General features: G+C 36.4%; 1 protein-coding gene across 1 annotated transcript; it reads left to right on the top strand.

The window, feature by feature from the left end:
- Positions 1-4,949: 4,949 nt before the first annotated feature.
- On the top strand, positions 4,950-22,703 carry LOC132121686 (serine/threonine-protein phosphatase 2A 55 kDa regulatory subunit B delta isoform). Its single transcript, XM_059531377.1, has 10 exons — positions 4,950-5,125; positions 5,363-5,437; positions 16,709-16,806; positions 16,891-17,056; positions 18,361-18,473; positions 18,759-18,936; positions 19,289-19,453; positions 20,177-20,346; positions 20,564-20,655; positions 21,454-22,703. The coding sequence occupies exons 1-10, from the start codon at positions 5,116-5,118 to the stop codon at positions 21,728-21,730; spliced, it is 1,344 nt and encodes a 447-aa protein (XP_059387360.1). The 5' UTR covers positions 4,950-5,115; the 3' UTR covers positions 21,731-22,703.
- Positions 22,704-22,906: the final 203 nt, after the last annotated feature.

Here is a 22,906-nt window from a genome sequence, read left to right as displayed (position 1 = left end):
ATAAAGGTTGTATAATTGAGGTGAGTGAGATGAAGGCGTGTTTTTCTTCCTCTTTCTAAGTGGCCGGCATATTCAGAGTGATTTCTAAACTAATTTAATTTTGTTCATTACACTTAAAAGCTTGTGCAATTCAGCACATCACTGGCAAAAGCTTTTATTTTCAGTGTGTCTGTTTAATTAAAGTACATAAAAACTCTCCCTTATATAACACAATTGCATTTCCCTTTTTCTGTTTCTCTCCTGATATAGGCCCTATACTACCACTAATATTCTTTGGCGTCTAAATGTAACTAAAATGCGTTTAAAATCTAGTGAAATCAATTAATATTAGGCCCAATATTAATATTAAAATGAACTTCATAGCTATATGCAAGAATATGTGAAAAGTCTGGGGTTGTTATGATTTTTTTTATTTTTTTTAAGAAGTTTCTATGCTCACCAAGCCTAAATTTATTTGATAAAAAAAATACAGTAAAAACAATAATACTGTGACCTATCATTACAATTTGAAATACCTGATTTCTAGTCGAATATATTTTAAAATGTACAAACCCGATTCCAAAAAAGTTGGGACACTGTACAAATTGTGAATACAAACAGAATTGCAATTATGTGTGAGTTTCCAATTTCAATATTTTATTCCGAATACAACATAGATGACATATCAAATGTTTAAACTGAGAAAATATATAATTTTAAGGGAAAAATAAGTTGATTTTAAATTTCATGGCATCAACACATCTCAAAAAAGTTGGGACAAGGCCATGTTTACCACTGTGTGGCATCCCCTCTTCTTTTTATAACAGTCTGCAAACGTCTGGGGACCGAGGAGACAAGTTGCTCAAGTTCAGGAATAGGAATGTTGTCCCATTCCTGTCTAATACAGGCTTCTAGTTGCTCAACTGTCTTAGGTCTTCTTTGTCGCATCTTCCTCTTTATGATGTGCCAAATGTTTTCTATGGGTGAAAGATCTGGACTGCAGGCTGGCCATTTCAGTTCCCGGATCCTTCTTCTACGCAGCCATGATGTTGTAATTGATGCAGTATGTGGCCTGGCATTGTCATGTTGGAAAATGCAAGGTCTTCCCTGAAAGAGACTGGATGGGAGCATATGTTGTTCTAGAACTCGGATATACCTTTCAGCATTGATGGTGCCTTTCCAGATGTGTAAGCTGCACATGCCATGCACTCATGCAACCCCATACCATCAGAGATGCAGGCTTCTGAACTGAGCGCTGATAACAACTTGGGTTGTCCTTCTCCTCTTTAGTCCGGATGACATGGCATCCCAGTTTTCCAAAAAGAACTTCAAATTTTGATTTGTCTGAAACAGAACAGTTTTCCACTTTGCACAGTCCATTTTAAATGAGCCTTGGCCCAGAGAAAACGCCTGCGCTTCTGGATCATGTTTAGATATGGTTTCTTTTTTTACCTATAGATATCAATATTATATTGTGAATAAAATATAAGTTTATGATATATATAATTTACATGTATTTATTTACATTCTCTATTTTGTTCAATTATTATTACTATTAATAAAAAATATTATTATTATTATTTTATATGTATTTGATATTTAGTATTTTGTAGATTTAAAAATTCAGCTAAACTCACGTTTCAAATTTTAAGTCCCATTTTTTTTTAATCCAATTTTAGCTATAAAGTGCCAGGTACAATCTTCAGAAATAATTGTCAGTTTTGTGTCATTTTTTGTCACTCTGTGGAACTTGCCTATTTCTGCCTATGCCCCACAGATGATATATATATATATATATCATATAAAGCCACAACAAAATGCTCCGCCTTGCTCTTATCTGCAGTCAAGCAGCACTGCATATGTTAGACACTGTAGTAAATCAGGCTGCTGAAAGCTAAATCAGACCCTTAAATTATACTGCTGAAGCTATACGGCCGCCGGGACAGACGCATTATACACATTACCGTTTACACAGTGCTGGACGTGGTGAAGAGTGTGTAGCTGCATTTAAAGCCTGCTGGCTTCAGTTAGAGTATATTAAAAAGAAAAAGAGGCTTTTACATTAAAAGACTGCCATCTGCTGGTCATTCAAGCTTTCTATATTACAGTAAATAATCTTGGCCTACTAAATTATAGTGCAATCAATCCCTCAGTAGGGCGCTAATGCACAATCACCTTATTTATTGAATTTTGTGACTAGTTTGGGTGGCAGTCAACATCACGGGAGCTTTTCAGACCTGAAAACGTCAACGCGGACAGATTGGCAGCATCTTTAATTTGACCAATAAAAGTCCTAAAATAATGCAAGCACAAATGTTTGGTTGCATTCAGATACATAAAGAAAAAATCTATTTATACATTAATATTCATGAGGATCCTTCAGCTTTGTTGAAAGTTGACGTAAATATAAACAAAACCTAATCTTCTGATCGACACACAGGAGTAGCAGAGCTGATTACTGCTGGCCAGTAGCTGATTAATAAATAATCTGTGAATAAATTACATATTATGCATAAATTAGGTGGTAGAGAAGCACTTATGTGTACTTTAAATCACTCCTCACTTATTTATTTCTCATTAGCAGTGTGGTACGATGTGTTTTGGTGCTGTTATGGTTCAGGGTAATGAACCCCCTTTGCAGGATGTCTCTGTTGATATACACTGTCATTTTGTCCTGCTCTGCTCTCTGTGAAACATTGATTTACAGACATCTGCCATATCCACGTGGGTCTTGCAAACAGATAAATTATTCATTCAGTATTATTCTGTATGCTTTATTTATGTTCTTCAATGAAGAGCCCAGTGTGAATTTCTCAAAGAAATTATAAAGTAATGGATAGATATGGTATGAATGTTCAATTGGCTTTACAGTTATTTGTTGTGATATGTGTTAATGTTATAATCACAGATTAGCACAAGAGTAAATGCACAAGAGTAAATGCACAAGTCATGTGAGTTCTCGACTGCTCAAAATATTAATGTGCCATTGTAAAGAACCCTAAATCTGATGTTTTCAAACATACTCTTTTTTTCTCTCTCTCTCCTTCTCACACAAAGATAGTGGCTCCTCTATGTGGCAAACCTATGCAATAACAATAAAACACTGTAATGAATTATACTGTCATAATACACAGAGAAAATGTTAAAAGACTTTAAAAGGGGCGACCTTAATTTCAGACTATATTTAATGACGATTCACTTAAAAATGTAAATAAATTTTAAAAATGTAATGTATTGAACTGCTTTACTGAGATGTACTGATTCTATAATAAAATAATATATTTTTGTCCTGTGCAAGTGTGTGTGTGTGAGTGGCCTAATGGTTTGAGAGTCGGACTCCCAAACGAAAGGTTGTGAGTTCGAGTCCCAGGCCGGCAGAAATTGTGGGTGGGGGGAGTGCATGTACAGTTCTCTCTCCACCTTCAATACCATGACTTAGGTGCCCTTGAGCAAGGCATTGAACCCCCAACTGCTCCCCGGGCGCCGCAGCATAAAATGGCTGCCCACTGCTCCGGGTGTGTGCTCACAGTGTGTGTGTGTTCACTGCTCTGTGTGTGTGCACTTCGGATGGGTTAAATGCAGAGCACAAATTCTGAGTATGGGTCACCATACTTGGCTGGATGTCACGTCACTTTCACTTAAAATAATTTTTTTTAAAGAAGGTTGGTAGCCAAACAGTTGGTGGTCCCCACTTACTTCCATAGTATTTAGCCTACTCTGTAGCGAGATATATATATACAGTACAGACCAAAAGTTTGGACACACCTTCTCATTTAAAGAGTTTTCTTTATTTTCATGACTTTGAAAATTGTAGAGTCACACTGAAGGCATCAAAGGCTATTTGACCAAGAAGGAGAGTGATGGGGTGCTGCACCAGATGACCTGGCCTCCACAGTCACCGGACCTGAACACAATCGAGATGGTTTAGGGGTGAGCTGGACCGCAGACAGAAGGCAAAAGGGCCAACAAGTTCTAAGCATCTCTCGGGGAACTCCTTCAAGACTGTTGGAAGACCATTTCAGGTGACTACCTCTTGAAGCTCATCAAGAGAATGCCAAGAGTGTGCAAAGCAGTAATCAAAGCAAAAGGTGGCTACTTTGAAGAACCTAGAATATTACATATTTTTTAGTTGTTTCACACTTTTTTGTTATGTATATAATTTCATATATAATTCCACATGTGTTCATTCATAGTTTTGATGCCTTCAGTGTAAATCTAGAATTTTCATAGTCATGAAAATAAAGAAAACTCTTTGAATGAGAAGGTGTGTCCAAACTTTTGGTCTGTACTGTATATATATATATATATATATATATATATATATATATATATATATATATATATATATATACACACTTAAAAAGTAGGCTACATACACATTATATTAAAAATAATATATTTTTAAATTAAATAATATATAGAATAATTAAATAATAATATTAAAAATACTATATTTTTTTCAATTAAATGTAATTATATATATAATTACGAGAGAGAGAGAGCGGCCTAGTTTAGAAATTGTCTAATGATTTGTATTTCCGTTTTCTCTCCTAATCTTCATGAACAAATGTTACTTTCAGCACATTTCCAAATTCTGTTTAATGTTGTGGAGGAAATGCCAGCAGCAGAATAGATTTTAAATTCTCAATACAATGTCTAACTACTTTGTCCTGTCAAATTTAGCATGGTATGTATGCTAAGTAAGCAATTACATAATATTTCAAAGTTTTTGCATCATTTTACCAAACTGCTGCTAGAAATGACGAATACTAAAACATTCTCACAAGAAACCCTCAATGATACTTTTATTAAACACAGCTAGCTTGATAACATTTCACCTGTCACTCATTCATTCATCCAAACCATAAACAAACAAAGACGTTTGGTTTTTGCGTAACTTCCACAGCGTCTGCGCAAACCTCAGCGCAGCGAGGACGCAGCGGGCGCACGACGCGCTCGGTTAAATGACGTCACCGTGTCATGTCGACGGGCGGCGTGCGCCATCTTGAAGCGAAACCAAATCACGGGCAGATCCCGCGCGCCTCCGCTCGCTCTCGTTCCGCGCTCGTTCACACCGACCGCCCGGCTGAGCTCGAGGATAAGCCGCATTGAAGGCTACAGGCACAGGCACAGGCGATGATGGCAGGTAAACGAGCCGCGCGGGGGATTTGTGTTAGTAGGCGGGGGCGCGAGCGGCAGCAGTGCGGCCTAAACATCAAACCAGCCCCCTTAACTCACACAAATCAAACCCACATCAACTGCTTTATCTCAGTATGCGTGCGCGTGCTGGCAGGGATCGGAGTTCTGCGTGATGAAATGCTTTTTAGAGGCTGATCTGAGCATGCATTTCAATGCAGTTTTGTTGTTATTGTTGTTGTTGCAGGGGTTGGTGGAGGCAATGATTTCCAGTGGTGCTTCTCCCAGGTCAAAGGGGCCATAGATGAAGATGTTGCAGAAGGTAAATATCGCGTTGCATTGGTTTTAAACTCCCCTGGGTGAGTATGCATGAGTGATGAACACATTGGAGGAGTTCTGTTTAGTGAAGCATGCATCGCAAGGCATGATAGGAAAAGAGTGTTGAAGATCCATGAAAATGTACATGCTCATCCTAAATATTATACTTAGTCTTAAAAATTAGTTCATAAATTGAATGATGTTTCATCATGTTTTGAGAAATAAAATGTTGCATAAATGAAGTAAGTGATGAATAAACACCTCACCCCTAAAAATATTTGGAATATAGATGGGAATAAACCTGTAAAGTCTGGAGTAAGTTCTGCAGAATTGGACGTTTTTGAATGAAAAAACAACTTTTAAATATATGCTTTGTAATTGAAATATAAAAGCTCAGACGTAAAATTGTATCAACACGCAAATGTGTATTTTGGATGCTTTCTCTCCACTAGATGTTAAGAAAGAAGATTGCTATTCTTAGCGGTTGCTAGGGTGTTGCTATGTGGTTGCTAGGGTACCCAGGGAGGTTGCTAGGGTGTTGGTATGCAGTTGCTGCAAAATAGTCTTAAATCGCAAAATGTGACCAGTTCAGTCAATTGTTTGCCTGTATGTAGGCTAGATTATTATTATGTTTTTATAAAACAATGTCTGTTTCAGTAGGAAATATAGCAGCGTGGGAAAGAACACAGCATCATAATATTTTATGAGTATTTAATCCCATGAAGGCAGTTGTTGGCAAACGGGAAGTCAATGTAGTAGTAATAAATCCAAAAACATGTATTAATAGGGCATGGCACATTGCGGATTGATCTTCTGGTGTGTGCGTCAGTGAACATTTTTGCCATTTTCTTGGGCTCCTGTAGGGAAGCACATCCTGCCTTTGAAACGGCGGAAAACACGTCCAACTGGTCCGACCAGCTCACATTATCCATGTGCCGTGTCTTATGGTGCGCTCGGCTCCATCCAGAGATCAGTCATTGAGGCTTTACAGGGAGGTTTGGGAATACAGATGTGCTTGTGAGTCTTAGAGAGCTAATTGGGGTTTACTGGATTGTTGAAATTGTCCGTTCTTATTTGCCTTTTATTTAGATTTTGCATTATTTTGTTTAAAATACCATGGTTTTGTGTCTTATGTTACATGAGACAAAATGTTTTATTCAGTTCAGAGGCATTCTTAAGCAAGTTTAATGTTGAAATAAAAGTTTAGTAATTTAGTTGAGTGTTGTTTGGTGTTCAATGGTGGCAGTTGGTTGTTGATGTTTATGCCTCTTCCCGCTCTCCGCTTTGCCCTTCTGTGAAAAATAAAACGGATTTCTAGGAAACGGACACATGTTGACTGGTGTAATATCATCTGAGTCGAGTGGCCCTAATGTGGAAGAGAAGGTTATTTCGAGACCAGACTGTGAGGTGGGATTTCTCAGAGTGATGATTTTTTTCTTTCTGTCTGTGGAATTCTATGGAAATGGGAATTTTTAGAGTTGTGGTGATAAGGATGCATGGAAATTTGGATTCAAAACAATATTGTCTGTACTGTGTGTATTTTTAGCGGACCTTCAGACTGTGTGCTTGCAGGATGCAAACATAGAATTACATGTGCTCAGACTTTCTCACAATTAACACCTGGGCTTATAAACGAAAAAAAAAAAAAAAATTTAATCGGTTCACTCTGAGCAGAATCAATATTTTAACGTTTCTGTTCCTGCGTTCTTCTCTATTATTAGTTTTCCGAAACTGGTTTGGGTAGAAGAAAACCTGGTTAATAACGTTATTTAAAAAAACATATTTGCCTACAACCCGAATTCCGGAAAAGTTGGGACGTTTTTTAAATTTGAATAAAATGAAAACTAAAAGACTTTCAAATCACATGAGCCAATATTTTATTCACAATAGAACATAGATAACATAGCAAATGTTTAAACTGAGAAAGTTTACAATTTTATGCACAAAATGAGCTCATTTCAATTTTGATTTCTGCTACAGGTCTCAAAATAGTTGGGACGGGGCATGTTTACCATGGTGTAGCATCTCCTTTTCTTTTCAAAACAGTTTGAAGACGTCTGGGCATTGAGGCTATGAGTTGCTGGAGTTTTGCTGTTGGAATTTGGTCCCATTCTTGCCTTATATAGATTTCCAGCTGCTGAAGAGTTCGTGGTCGTCTTTGACGTATTTTTCGTTTAATGATGCGCCAAATGTTCTCTATAGGTGAAAGATCTGGACTGCAGGCAGGCCAGGTTAGCACCCGGACTCTTCTACGATGAAGCCATGCTGTTGTTATAGCTGCAGTATGTGGTTTTGCATTGTCCTGCTGAAATAAACAAGGCCTTCCCTGAAATAGACGTTGTTTGGAGGGAAGCATATGTTGCTCTAAAACCTTTATATACCTTTTCAGCATTCACAGAGCCTTCCAAAACATGCAAGCTGCCCATACCGTATGCACTTATGCACCCCCATACCATCAGAGATGCTGGCTTTTGAACTGAACGCTGATAACATGCTGGAAGGTCTCCCTCCTCTTTAGGAGGACACGGCGTCCGTGATTTCCAACAAGAATGTCAAATTTGGACTCGTCTGACCATAAAACACTATTCCACTTTGAAATAGTCCATTTTAAATGAGCCTTGGCCCACAGGACACGACGGCGCTTCTGGACCATGTTCACATATGGCTTCCTTTTTGCATGATAGAGCTTTAGTTGGCATCTGCTGATGGCAAGGCGGATTGTGTTTACCGACAGTGGTTTCTGAAAGTATTCCTGGGCCCATTTAGTAATGTCATTGACACAATCATGCCGATGAGTGATGCAGTGTCGTCTGAGAGCCCGAAGACCACGGGCATCCAATAAAGGTCTCCGGCCTTGTCCCTTACGCACAGAGATTTCTCCAGTTTCTCTGAATCTTTTGATGATGTTATGCACTGTAGATGATGAGATTTGCAAAGCCTTTGCAATTTGACGTTGAGGAACATTGTCTTTAAAGTTTTCCACAATTTTTTTACGCAGTCTTTCACAGATTGGAGAGCCTCTGCCCATCTTTACTTCTGAGAGACTCTGCTTCTCTAAGACAAAGCTTTTATAGCTAATCATGTTACAGACCTTATATCAATTAACTTAATTAATCACTAGATGTTCTCCCAGCTGAATCTTTTCAAAACTGCTTGCTTTTTTAGCCATTTGTTGCCCCCGTGCCAACTTTTTTGAGACCTGTAGCAGGCATTAAATTTTAAATGAGCTAATTAAGTGGATAAAAGTGTAAAATTTCTCAGTTTAAACATTTGCTACGTTATCTATGTTCTATTGTGAATAAAATATTGGCTCATGTGATTTGAAATTCCTTTAGTTTTCATTTTATTAAAATTTAAAAAACGTCCCAACTTTTCCGGAATTCGGGTTGTATAATAGACATAATAATAATATAATAATAATAATTTATAGCATTTTCGGTCACACTTTATTTTAAGGTCCAATTTTCACGACTAACTAACCATTAACTATGACTTTTGCCTCAATTAACTCATAGTTTGCTGCTTATTAATAGTTTATAATGTAGTTGATAAGTTTAGGGTATAGGGCATTCATAATTGACACACAAGAAAATTTTATTTCAATAAAACAAGGATTAGTTTTTGTAAGGATTGTGATGTTCCACTGTTGGGAACGTTACTCACTACTTGTTCCAAAAAGTTACTGAATTACTCTATAATAAAAGTAACTCCTTACCAGGGAAAGTAACTATTTGCGTTACTGTAAAAAAAAACTTCTCCTGACTTGCCATTTCCGCTGCTGCTGCGAATCTCTGTTTAGCTGTTGCGTGTGTGTGTGTGGCGCCACTGGCGCGTATGCTGGCATGTAAAAACACTGGCTCTGATTGGCTACCATGAAACACATGATCTGCCTTAGCCAATCATAATCGCTTATCTCGTTGTTAACCCACCTCCTCACTAGCTGTGTGAGCCAGGGGTGCATTTGGATTACATAGTTTATTAAATCAATGCATAGTAACGTACCGCATTTATGTTCAGTAATGTTAACGGCGTTGTAACGACGGGAAAAGTAATTAGTTAGATTACCCCGTTACTGAAAAATAACGTCGTTACCTACGCTGTTCTTTTAAATGGCGTTATTCCAAACACTGGTGATGTCCACATGTTTTTGTTGAAGAAATTAGAGGCTAGCATTTCTATCGCAAAAAGATGGCCAAAAATGAAAAATTAAGTGGATATTTGAATTGAATTAATTAAACGGAACATTGAAACTCTAAGAAGATAATAAGGCAGATGCGACACATTAAAACACGTTATTAACTTAATGTTATCAAAATCCAAACAGGATTATAAAAGTACCCAAAAGTGATGCACGGGCCTCATCTTGGGCTTTTTTCCTTTTTTATCTTTTCTCCCCTCCAATCTCCGATCTAGCGTGCACAGTGAGGCACTCGTCACGCTGAATGCAACAGTTTGAACAACGTAGCAATGTAACTTTTTATTTGTGTCTTTTAATTTTGATAATGAACAGGCTAAATGTGTCGCAAAAATATGTTGTGTATGCACGCGAGGCGCGGGCGTGATGGTTATACCAACACTGGTAGGTTATACAGATAGAAGACATCATTCAAAAAGGTTTTGCAAAATAAATAAAACTGAATCTTTTGCAAAATAATTACAATTACTCTTTGCCGTCTCGTTTTCCTTTCCGAGAACTTTCGAACGCTTCACAATGAACCATAACTCGGCACATTTTCTTCTTTCATTCTGTTAATCTGTTAATGATTTAAGTAAAATAGCCTATATTTGTGTATATGCCTATATATTCCTTTTTGTGTAAGCCTATAGTTTTCTGTTCTCTCCGTTCACAGAAGCGCTGTAGGTGTGTGTGATCTGTTGAATCCATCTTACACTATCCTCGGTTAAACTCTAACGCCAGTGCATTACCATTGCGACTTACCTATGATGAGTTCACAGCTGTGCGGGCATTTCACACGTTTTACACTCATCATAAGCATCACATTTCCAAGACATACTACTGGAATTCGTGATTGGTTGACTGCAAATTTTAAATATTAAATGGAACGATAAAATAACATTATTAACCGGTTAATTGCAATTTCATATTTTTGATTCTGTTTGGTACTATAACATTTATTTTAGTTTCTGGTTCTGTCCCTGTCAAAATTTCGTTAATTTTCAGTTTTCGTTTGCGTTATTTTAACCCTGCTCCGCATAATAAACAGCTCTGAGAAAGTCTCTGACTCCTGGCCATGTAAGTAATTCCTAAGTAGGGCTGGGTACCGAACTTGCCTTTATGGTATCGAACGAAAAACTTTGATACTATGAGTATCGAAAAATTATTTATCTTTCGGTTCCAAAAGCCAAGCGGACATTTTTTTTTGGCCAAGCGGCTGTGTCTGTGTGAGCTTGTAGCATACGTGCATGTAAGGAACTAAATTCGCCGTGATTGGCTGTCCACCACCACGTGACGTGACGGGGAGGATTTCTGAAGATACTCGTAGTAACACAACACAAGTGTAGTTGTTTTTTATCAAAACGTTTCCGTTTTACAATACCGAAGAGGTCTAAAGTGTGGCTACACTTAATAAAAGTGGATGCCGAGTCAGCAAAGTGCAACATATGCGATAAGAGCATTGCAACCAAAGCCGGCAATACCACCAATTTAATGAAGCATTTGTTTGGATGAGTGTTTTTCTTCCCTCCCTGTTTAGTTTGGTCTACTCCATTCCGTATCTTGAAACACGCCCCCTTTCACGTCGTCTAAACAGATTTATCCGGTACAGCGAATTTCTTTGAGCAGCAGGCCACTGTATACGTTCACTTAAAACATAGCAGACTGTGTTTCCGAGAATACATGCAGAGACATTTATTTTGATATAATTGTGTGTGTATGTGTTCATTCAGAAGTTACAATAAGCGAAAGATGAATTCATTCTCTGTACACGCATTGTCTGAAATGCTGCTCGCAGCGTGTGCTTTGAATGAGTGAGCGCAAGCTCCGAACGCGCGCAAATTGTTTAAAACGCTTGAATCAGCAATATTTAGAAACAAGTGCAAACGATCAGCTACGGTCCGTTTCATCCCTTCAAGCGAGTGAACAACGCGAAGCAAGTTAGGAATTTTACATCACTCACGATAGCCCATCGGACTGGAAAACACAATAGCCCCGGGACGTGGGGCTAACGAGCCCTGCACCTCAGATCTATCCAGTTTGTGAAACACTGGTTTCGTTAAACAAAATAAATGATTATTTTAAAAGATTGACTCAAAAGAATCATCGGTTCACTAATCGGATCATGAACTTGTATTACAGAGTCAAAGATTATCTATTATTGAACATCTCGAATGAATAAAGACTTCAAGTTCATCTGTAAAGCACATAAAGCTATCGTTTGAGTTTATAAACTTCTATTTCATGCATGGTTCATATGGATCTGTTAACTGAATGCAAAGTGTGAGTTCTTGAAGAATGTTTGTGTCGTGATGAGCATGTATCGCTCACTAGGAGTCGCTAAATGAACAGCTACTGTTCTTTTTTTTTTTTTTTTTTTTTTTTTTTTTTAACGGTGGATCAGTTGCCCTATTGGTTAAAATCCCCAAACTGTTTACTTAAATATTAAATTAATAAATGACATAAAAACAGGCGCGTTTGCGTTATGGTGTGGTGGGATGCTGTGGGCCAGAGAGTCCAGGGCCACTTTTTGGTTCCAGTCCGCCCCTGAATGGCTCACCCCTATTCAAAAAGCACAACCAGTTGTATTAATAATGTTATCCTGAGTGTGAAGTGTTACCAGAATTTGTTTTAATTAAGGTGAAAAATCAAAGTTTTATGTTTAATGTATTTGTGTTGATGATTAAATGGATTTTAAAACATATGGTATCAAAAAAAGTATCATTAGGACCCGGTATCGAAACTGGGGTATCGAAATTGGCACCGGATCGAAAGATTTTGAACAATACCCAGCCCTATTGCTACGTGAAAAGACTTCCGGTCTAAAATTTTAGCTGGTTTTGTGTGTTTTAGAGCAGGAACCTGAGCATAAGCTGTTTTTATTGCCTCATTAAAGTGCCCCTATTATGGGTTATGAAAGGTTCATATTTAGATTTTGGGAGTCCCCAACTACAGGTTGACATGCATGCAAGGTCAAAAAACACTTTCATTGTCTTGTAATATGCATTTATTTTTACCTTACTTGCTCAACGACTCCTAAACAAAAACTGCCATTTTTACAGCTCCAAAAGCAGCACAGCTGTTTCCAATATTGATATTAAATCAGAATATTAGAATGATTTCTGAAGGATCATGTGACACTAAAGACTGGAGTAATGACTGATGATAAATCAGCTTTGCATCACAGAAATAAATTATATTTTAAAGTACATTAAAATTGAAAACCATTATTTTAAATGGGAATAATATTTTACAATATTACTGTTTTTTTTCTGTGTGTGATATTAACAAATTTTATAATAGAAATATTTTCCTTTACACATTTGTGTAAAATGCCAGGGTATAAAATATAAATTATCAAACCATAGTGCAAGTATTGTGAATTTTTCTTTTGTCTAAAATGATTTAATTAAATTTGTTATATTTAGTTACATTACACATACAAATACACATTTGTGCAGAAATGCCACAGATATTATGTGAAGTGGAATTTATTTTTAAATCTTGGTGAATATATTGTTGTAGTTGCTTGTGTGCTTTTTCTCTACCCCTGAAAGATGTTCAAACAGGAAGTGAGTCATTTGTCTGTGGGAACGACTGCACTGCAAACTTGGAAGTTTTATGTTGATTTTTATGAGGCCATAATTCATTCGGGATCTCACATGAAGGTTCTGTGTCAAGTGTGCTTGTGTGGAGGGATTCCCTCCCGATCTTATCTGTCCAACATTGCCGTGCTGCACCCCTCGCTCACCCTCCCTGCTGGCGAACCCAGTGCCTTCCGTACCGCAGCTACTCCAAGGCTCTTAAATCTTCCTCTGCTGTCTTATGTGCGCTGCTGACAGCCACAGCCTGGAACTGTGCTATAATGGCCTCTCTCTACCTTTCAAGATGGGTATGTGTTTCTTTATCTCCGTCTGTCTCTCACGCCAGGTGCTCCGCTTGTTCTTGAGCTTTGTGGTCTGCTTTTCCTAGCACTGTCGGACTCCTCTGTGATGTAACGTGTTGTTTGGGTTACTGTACGATGCTCTCATTTGATCTGGTTTTGGGAGGTGCTGGTGTAATGTTGCTTTAGGTTAAGGCTGATGTCTAATGTGGATGTTAGTCGTTAATGTTTGCTTGGATGGATTATTTACGAAGTGGTCACTGTCCATCATGTACCTGCCTCCGCTTCCCCCGCTGCTGCTGCTGTGGCTGTTTTGGTTTGTGTTGTGATACAGAAGAGTGGTGTTTCCTCTCTAGCTGTACTTACATCATCTTCATATGCACAGCACAGGATGAAAGATCAGGATAGTTAATGACCGCGGCTCTCGGTGCTTAAATGAATCTCACAAAAACATGTCTAGGTCACATCACACCTAAAAATAATAATAATAATTTTAAATGTCTATATTTTGCAAAAAATAAAATGGACTATTTTTAGGACCATTAAGTTGCATTATGCATTTTTACATTGATTAATTAAACTCTTATTCAACTTTTATAACCCGCTCCTATTTTTTTTATTTTTATTTAGTGATGTAAATTTAGATTTAAAATGGATTTAGATTAAAATATTTATGATTTGTTTTTTATTGTATATTATTATTATTATTATTGATAAATATTTATTATTATTATTATTCCTATTTAATTTTCTCAAAGAAATCATGTGAAATGTTCATATCTTTGCACACTATTAAATCATAACTTGTTAATAATAATACATTATATTATATTAATAACAACAAATGTATTATTATTAGTGGTATTTAATATGCTAATATAGTGTAAATAATTCATATTTATTTCAGATGTTTAATTGATTAAATATTGTGTAAAATACGTTTTGCTTAAATGTATTGTGTGCATCTTATTTGCTTTCATTAAGTTGTTTATAATTACTATATTAAATAAAAACAAAATACTTTTATTAGAATTATGTAGTAAGTATTTTTAAAATATCGAATTGATTAAATGGTCTAAAATAAGTGTTGATGTAATTTTTTGTGCACCTCTCATTTAATGGCATCAGCTTAAATGTTATTTTAACGGGAATTTAAGGGAATTTAATGTGCTTGGATATATTACAATGCAAAGAATTGGAATGGTTATCAAAATAGCCTTCAATTTCTTCATGCATCATCATCCTTCGTATCTTTATGTTGATGTTCGAGTGAAATAAGACCGGGCTTGTTGTTGCAGTGTTTGTGAGGTTCACCCGCTGATGTTTGTGACTCATCAGATTACTCGCTGTCCCTGGTGTGATGAGAGATTAATCAGACACAGACGGTCCAGAACACACACATGGACAGAGGTCGAGGCTGCCGCTTGTTTGTTGCTCATTAGCTGATTCCTTTCGACCCAGGATTTCTGTTGGTTTTATATACTAACTGATACCTTTTTTCTTTTTCTTTTTTGATCTTCAGGATTCTGGCAGTCTATTTGCATAAATGAATATAATCATTTGCTCACCTTTATGTTGTGTTATGGGCCCTTCCGATTTGTTTTTACAAAAGGAGCCATTAAGAAAAATGTGGTGCCTAGAACAGTTAAGCTTCTTAAATGTGAACTACAGCCACTTTAACTATTTGTGTCCTTTTAGACTAAAATAGTATGTACACATTTTGTTTGTGAATGTGTAAATGGTTTATTTGTGACCCTGAACCACAAAACCAGTCTTGAGTGTAATTTTTTGAGGTTTATATGTCATCTGAAAGCTGAAGAAATAAGCTTTCCATTTATGTATGGTTTGTTAGGATCGGACAAAATTTGTCCGGGATACAACTATTTTAAATCTGGCATCTGAGGGTGCAAATATTTGCATACTACTATTAAAAATTTACGTTTTGATATATTTACGGTAGGAAATTTACAAAATATCTTCATGGAACATGATCTTTACTTAATATCCTAAAGATTTTTGTCATTAAAGAAAAATCTATAATTTTGACCCATACAATGTTTTTTTGGCTATTACTAAAAATATACCCCAGCAACATAAGACTGGTTTTGTGCTCCAGGGTCACATTTCTTATATATTTAAGTAATTTGACCAATATCTAAAAGTCAGCTTGAAAATGGAATAAAGAGTACATTCTCCAGACTGAAGACTTGATGTGTTACATTTATTTTGTGGTCGCAGATCCCTAGCCGAGCACCTCAGACACTCTTAAAATAATAATAATCCACATAAAAAAGTAATTCGGGTGAGTAAATGATATTCTCAAATTGGCTTTGATGTTACTCAACAGTGAACTTTCTGTGAACCGGGCTGTTTCTGTATAAACTGAAAACAGAATGTCAATCTTTTTACTGTTCGTCATATCATCATCTCAATTTTTTTCAATCATGCTTGTCTTTTAAACAACCTGGAGCCCAAACCAGGCCCTACCGATTCATTTCATTAGGTTAGCTCCGATCACTCATCAGTGGTTCTCAGCCGATGCAGAGTCTCCTCATCAAATCCACAGTGAAGAAATCAAATGGCAGTTTTGTTTCAGTTCTGTATATGTACAATAGGTGTTTGATTATCTCTTGTACTGTGAACCGTCGGCTGAATGTGTGTGTCTGCCTGCGCTGAGCTAATTGTTCTGTTTCAGGAACACTGAATCATGCCTCTGTTTGTCCCCGTGTCCTTCCCTCCAAGCGAGAGGGATCAGAAAGGTGAAGCAGCAGGGGTGGAGAGAGGAAATGATCCACACTGAGCATAGATCTGTTTTTACTTCAGTTTAAAATCATCTATCCTAGACTTGTATAATGCATATTTTATGAAATATGTTGGCGTAACATGCAGTGGTCAGTGTTGCATAGTCAATTTTGGTGTCAAAGCTTTTTACTTTCTTTAAGCTGTGCATGTTGAACATATGAAATAGGTTTGGAATATAGATTTGTTTTACTCCAGATTGAGTTTAAAACATTTAAACATCGTCATCCATGAAAATGACTCTTGAATAATTGATATTTGAATGAAGAGAAACATTATTTGTCTGTGGCATTTTAAGCAATGATCAGTCTTGCACAATAAGACCAAAAACAAAGCTTGCTGCTTTCTTAAAGCTGTGCATGTTTAATGTGTGAAGTAAATAATTGTCTTATCTTTCCTTCTTCTTTTCGGATATGCAGCGGACATTATCTCAACTGTTGAATTTAACTATTCGGGGGAGTTATTAGCCACAGGAGACAAAGGGGGAAGAGTCGTCATATTTCAGCGAGAACAGGAGGTGATGCAACCTAAAGATTTTTATTGCATTTGTTGCATGATTCAGTTGGTGTGTTAACTTGTGTTCATTGTTTTTACTCCATAGAGTAAAAACCGCCTGCTCTCAAGAGGGGAATACAACGTGTACAGCACCTTTCAGAGTCACGAGCCTGAGTTTGATTACTTGAAAAGTTTAGAAATTGAGGAGAAGATCAATAAAATCAGATGGCTCCCGCAACAGAACGCTGCACACTTTCTCCTGTCTGCAAATGGTATGAAGACCAAAATAAGATTTTTCTTCTGTTTTTGTGTTTTGTTGTACATCACCATTCGCAATCACCACTGTGTTTTTTTTTTGTTTTTTTTTGTTTTTAAAGCAGTGGTGCATTGAATTGATCAAAGTGACAGTGTATATTGTTATAAAAGATTTCGATTTCATAGACGAAAAAATTAACTGTTTGTTCATCAAAAATCCTGAAAAAGTTTACTCAAAAATATTTACTGTTTTCAGTATTAATAATGAGAAGAAATGTTTCTTGAGCAGCGAATCTGGATTTTTCATGATTTCTGAAGGATCACGTGACACTGAAGACTGAAGTAATGATGCTGATAATTTATGGTCGACCGATATATCGGCCGATATTTGGCATTTTTCAAATATCGGCATCGGCCAATAAGTTTTTCACAGTGCTCACACTCTCTCTCTCTTGTTTACTGTCATTAACAGTTCTGTCTTAAACGAATAGCTAATGAACATTTAATTTAACAAACCTTGCAAACTTATTAGAATCCAGCTGTGAGATCTTATGAAGTGTGCATTTTTATCCTGCATGATCGTGTGTTCTCTGTTTGATGGTTGGTTCGTGTCAACTGAATGCTTTAAACTTTAAACTCATGATTTCAAATTATGCTGCACTTTATGCTTTTGCCCACTGTCATATTCATGTTATTTTTAATGTGGTCTGTATGTAAAATGAGTGTTACCCAGGCTTTATTTGAAAATTATGATTGCCAATGCACACAGACTTACCAAAATACTGAATGCCCTGTTGATTAGTGTTCATTTCCTTTCTAATTATATTTTTAGTAAATATTTATTTGTGAAAAATACTGTAATCTAAAGTACAAGTTTATTTTACACATGTATTTTTTTTAATCCATTGTCAAATGATTTCAGATTTCTTAAATATTAATTCAAATAAAAAAATATATATAATTATATCGTCTATCGGCCCCCTGTTTTCCAACGTATCGGCTGTCAAAAAACCAATATCGGTCGACCACTACTGAAAATTCAGCTTTGCATCACAGGAATAAATTACATTTTAAAATATATTCAGATTGAAAACGGGAACTTTAAATTGTAATAATTTTACAATATTTCTGTTTTTACTCCATTTGTATATCAAACAAATGCAGCCTTGGTGAATATTAGGTGCTTTCAAGCACAAAACAAATCTTTGTGAATGGCAGTGTTTAAAAATTATTTGAGCTTCCCAGGTCACTAGGTTTTAGAAAGGAGCTTTGGATGTGTAATTTTTGTTACTGACATGTTTTTTTTTCTCTTATTAAAAAGACAAAACCATCAAACTATGGAAGATCAGCGAAAGGGACAAACGAGCAGAAGGATACAACCTTAAAGATGAAGACGGAAGACTGCGAGATACGTTTCGGATCACAACACTACGGGTAAGTCTGCCGCTTCCCTTCCGATGACATTTCGAGTTGAGAGTGCAGCCAGTGAAGGTTAGCTGTGAAGTGAAGCACTGGTTTTTAGTTAATGAATATTTAATGAGATTTAAAGTTGGATGTTTCCAGAACTTGTTTTCTGAGTACATGCCATGTGACAAATGTACAGTATACACCGTTGTATGTATATATATATATATATATATATGTGTGTGTGTGTGTGTGTGTGTATATAGTTTGTCCTGGTTTAACATTTCATTAAGTAACTCTCTGGTTGTTTCGCAGGTTCCTGTGCTGATGCCGATGGACTTGATGGTGGAAGCAAGCCCGCGCAGAATATTTGCAAATGCACATACATATCACATCAATTCCATTTCTGTAAATAGTGATTATGAAACATACCTTTCTGCAGACGACCTCAGAATAAACCTCTGGCATTTAGAAATCACAGATAGAAGTTTTAGTATCCTTTACACAATCAGTGACATTCATTGTTTTGCCCTCATTTTATTGAAATGTATCGTCTAGATCTGAATTTGTTTTGCTGTGAATGTGAGTGCATACGCATATATTGTGTGTGTGGATATGTACATATTTTAGTAGTCATATTTTAATTTGAATAGTCATTTTGCACCTTTAGAATGAATCTGGCTTTTATTTATTTTCATACATGATAATTTTTAAATCCTCTTTTTTGACCAACTGTTTCTTCAGAAGCTCAATGGCCAAGGCCTGCATCTCTGACACATTTCTAAAACTTTAAAGTGCGTTTGAAGTTATTTCTGTTGGTTTCCTTTACCGTTTCCCTCCCTCAGACATTGTAGATATAAAACCAGCCAATATGGAGGAGCTGACGGAGGTGATAACGGCGGCCGAGTGTCACCCACACCAGTGTAATGTCTTTGTGTACAGCAGTAGTAAAGGAACCATCCGCTTGTGTGACATGAGGGCCGCCGCGCTCTGCGATAGACATAGCAAATGTGAGTATTTTAAGTCAGTCCAGGTTTTTTTTTTCTCTCCAGTTGTCTATTTTTTCCACTTTTTTTTTTTTTGCTTTTATATTCTTGCGTCCCTTTATTTTCCATCAGACATGGGAATGTTCCCTGACTACTGTTCAAAAGCTTGGGGTCAGATTGTTTTTGTTTTTAATAGATTGTTTTTGATATGCTCACAGAGACAGTAAAAGAACAATATTATTGTGAAATATAATGTAAAAAGTATTTTTAATGTTTTTTACATATAATTTATTTTTTCATATATCTGTTTGAATATATATATATCCTCTGATGTAAAACGTAACTTTCAGTCTTCAGTGTCACATGATCCTTCAGAAATCGTTCTAATATACTGATTTTGTGCAAGAAATATTTCTTATCAATATTGAAAACAGCTGCTTATTATATTTGTGGAAACTTATATATATATATATATATATATATATATATATATATATATATAAATGTATGTATGTATATGTGAGTGTATAATAAATATCTTTTGTCACTTTTGAACTACTTTTAATGCATCTTTGCTGATTCAAAGTATTAATTTCACACAAAAAAAAACAACTCTTAAACAACACCAAACTTTTGAACAGTAGTGCTCATGTGCAGGATTTTACTTTTTCTACTCAAACAGTCTTTAATGTTTCTGCTGTGAGTCTGAAATATCATCAGAAATACTGTGTTTTTGTTCCTCTAAAGTTTTTGAGGAGCCAGAAGATCCCAGCAGCCGGTCGTTCTTCTCAGAAATCATTTCCTCCATATCTGATGTCAAGTTCAGCCACAGCGGTCGATACATGATGACCCGCGATTACCTCTCCGTTAAGGTTTGGGACCTGAATATGGAGAACCGGCCCGTAGAGACCTACCAGGTACAGTAGAGATCATCTTATTGCAACAGCTGACATTCCAGAGCTTGTACCTTCATGTTTTCAGAACATGGTGCTTCATGTCAACAATTAATAAATTCTACAAATACTGTCTGCACCTTCCCAAAGTTTCACACCCTCTTAAATGTGTTATTTTGCAAGTGATATGCATTTCTTTGTTGGTTTTTGTTGCTGATTCACATGTGGTTCTCCATTTCAGGTACATGAGTACCTACGCAGCAAGTTGTGCTCGCTCTACGAGAATGACTGCATTTTCGACAAGTTTGAGTGCTGTTGGAACGGTTCAGACAGGTGCGAAACCGTATTTAATTAGGGTGGCCAATTCCCACATTTTAAAGCTGTTGATTCTTCCCAATAATGTGACTGCAGGAAGAAAATATTTTCAGTGATTTACATGTGTTGAGGAGGAACATTCTGGCAGAATAATATATGCAATTAATAATATATGTGACCCTAGAGCACAAAACCAGTCTTAGCTTAGGTTTATTTTTAGCAATAGCCAAAATACATTGTATGGGTCAAAATTATTTTATTATTTTATGCCAAAAATCATTAGCATATTAAGTAAAGATCATGTTCCATGAAGATATTTTGTAAATTTCCTACTGTAAATATATCAAAACTTTATTTTTGATTAGTAATATGCATTGCTAAGAACTTCATGTGGACAAATTTAAAGGTGATTTTCTCAATATTTTCATTAAAATCTTTTATAAGCTTTAAAAGTGAGTAATTGTATTAACTTTAATAATAATCTTTATTCTGTATGATAAAAGGATTTTACTTCTGATTTGATGTTGAAGCGGTACTTGAAAATTAGTGATGTGATTGAAAGAATCAGGTTTTTTAACTGAATCAAAATAGTTTAAACAAATGCTTGAGATACAAACAAAAAGATTTCCAGTCCATTTCCAACTTATTATGCAGATAATAATAAGTGTATTCTGCAACATTGGCTCAAACTTAATTGAAAACAGTAGTGCAGAAATGTAAAAAAAAAAAATCTAAAGCCTGGTGCAACAATTTTATAACTAATCTTTATTTATTTTTTTCTCCTCTCATCGGTCCCTGCGCTTCCGTCCTCTTCAGTGCCATTATGACGGGTTCCTACAACAACTTCTTTAGGATGTTCGACAGGAACACGCGCAGGGACATCACACTGGAGGCATCGAGGGAGAACAGTAAACCCCGTGCCATGCTTAAACCACGCAAGGTTTGCACAGGCGGCAAACGGAAGAAAGACGAAATCAGCGTGGACAGCCTGGACTTCAACAAGAAGATCCTACATACCGCCTGGCACCCGAAAGAGAACGTGATAGCTGTGGCCGCCACCAACAACCTGTATATATTCCAGGACAAAATTTAATAAAAAAAAAAAAGAGGGAGAGTGATCTAAAAACCAAGAAGAAACAAAAATAAAGAAAAAGAAACATCCCCTCCTCCCCATTTCCCCCCTGCGCAGGTCGGAGGACGCTCAAGAATTCTCATACTTTCCAATGATAAGCCTAGTCGTTAAATCTGTAAGAGAAATATGGCCCTGTTGTTGACCCAACAAAGAAGTGAAGCACTTGTTTTTCACACCAGGAAGCTGAGAGACAGACCGTATATATTAGAAAAAAATAAAAAAAAACTCTTTGGAAGGGCGTCAATAATTCACGACGACCCCAAACTAAAACATAAAATCAAAATCAAGGAGAAGGCCGATATCAACTTACCCTCCAGCAACGGAACCAATACCAATCAGCATAAGGAGGCTTGATCTACTTTGCTAAAGTCGTACATGTATTCGTCTGAGCCTTACGTTTTTATGATTTGACGACCAAAAGTACGAAAACGCACCAGAATGGGTAACGTCTCGCTGTCAATCGTATGTACTCACTGTTCAAAATCCAGGCCTTCATGAGCGTTTATTTAATGCTTGTTAACATTCCTTCCCCTTGCCTCAAGTTCTACCTTTTTAAACACTTAAAACAGGTCTCCATTTTGGTCAGTGCACAGTTTTGTTTCTTTCTTCCCCATTTCTCTCAGTTTTTTGTTCTGTTTTTATTTTATACGACTTTTTTTTTTCTTGTTTTCTTATGCATAATAATATCTACTCACTGACTGTATCTATATATTACACCATCTGGTGTCAAACCACTTAATAAAAGTAACATAACATTACAAAGAGAAAGCGTTTTTACATTATGAGCAGGTATGTATGATTTTTTTTTTTTACGTTCTATAGTTGCATGTAATCTGCATATGTAGATATGGAGCGCCAGTGGTTAGAATGTGAAATCACCCTGCTGAACCCAAATCTGCAGCATTATTGGGGAATTCAACCCAAAAAATTGAAATGACGTTTGACGAAAAGAAAGTGGCCTGATTTTTTTTTTTCTTTATTTGAACACAACAATTGCTTGTATGTTGGATGAGTCTTAAAAGACAGCAAACCAAATGTAATTCCCTCATAATGTTCTGGTTGGGAAGCAAATCTCCTTATTGTACTACTTGAATTTGCAGTTGCACTGTTTGATTGAGGACGTTGGCTATGATAAGC

The sequence above is a fragment of the Carassius carassius genome, chromosome 39, assembly GCF_963082965.1.
Source record: "Carassius carassius chromosome 39, fCarCar2.1, whole genome shotgun sequence".
In the NCBI taxonomy this organism is placed as follows: Eukaryota; Metazoa; Chordata; class Actinopteri; order Cypriniformes; family Cyprinidae; genus Carassius; species Carassius carassius.
Note: the sequence above shows the minus strand (reverse complement) of the source record. Positions and strands in the feature narration are given on the sequence as shown.

Bases quoted from the DNA above. Each gene is read 5' to 3' on its own strand.
- LOC132121686 (XM_059531377.1), top strand. The intron at 5,438-16,708 runs GTAAATATCGCG...TCGGATATGCAG, and splicing joins AGATGAAGATGTTGCAGAAG to CGGACATTATCTCAACTGTT. The intron at 20,656-21,453 runs GTGCGAAACCGT...CGTCCTCTTCAG, and splicing joins TGTTGGAACGGTTCAGACAG to TGCCATTATGACGGGTTCCT.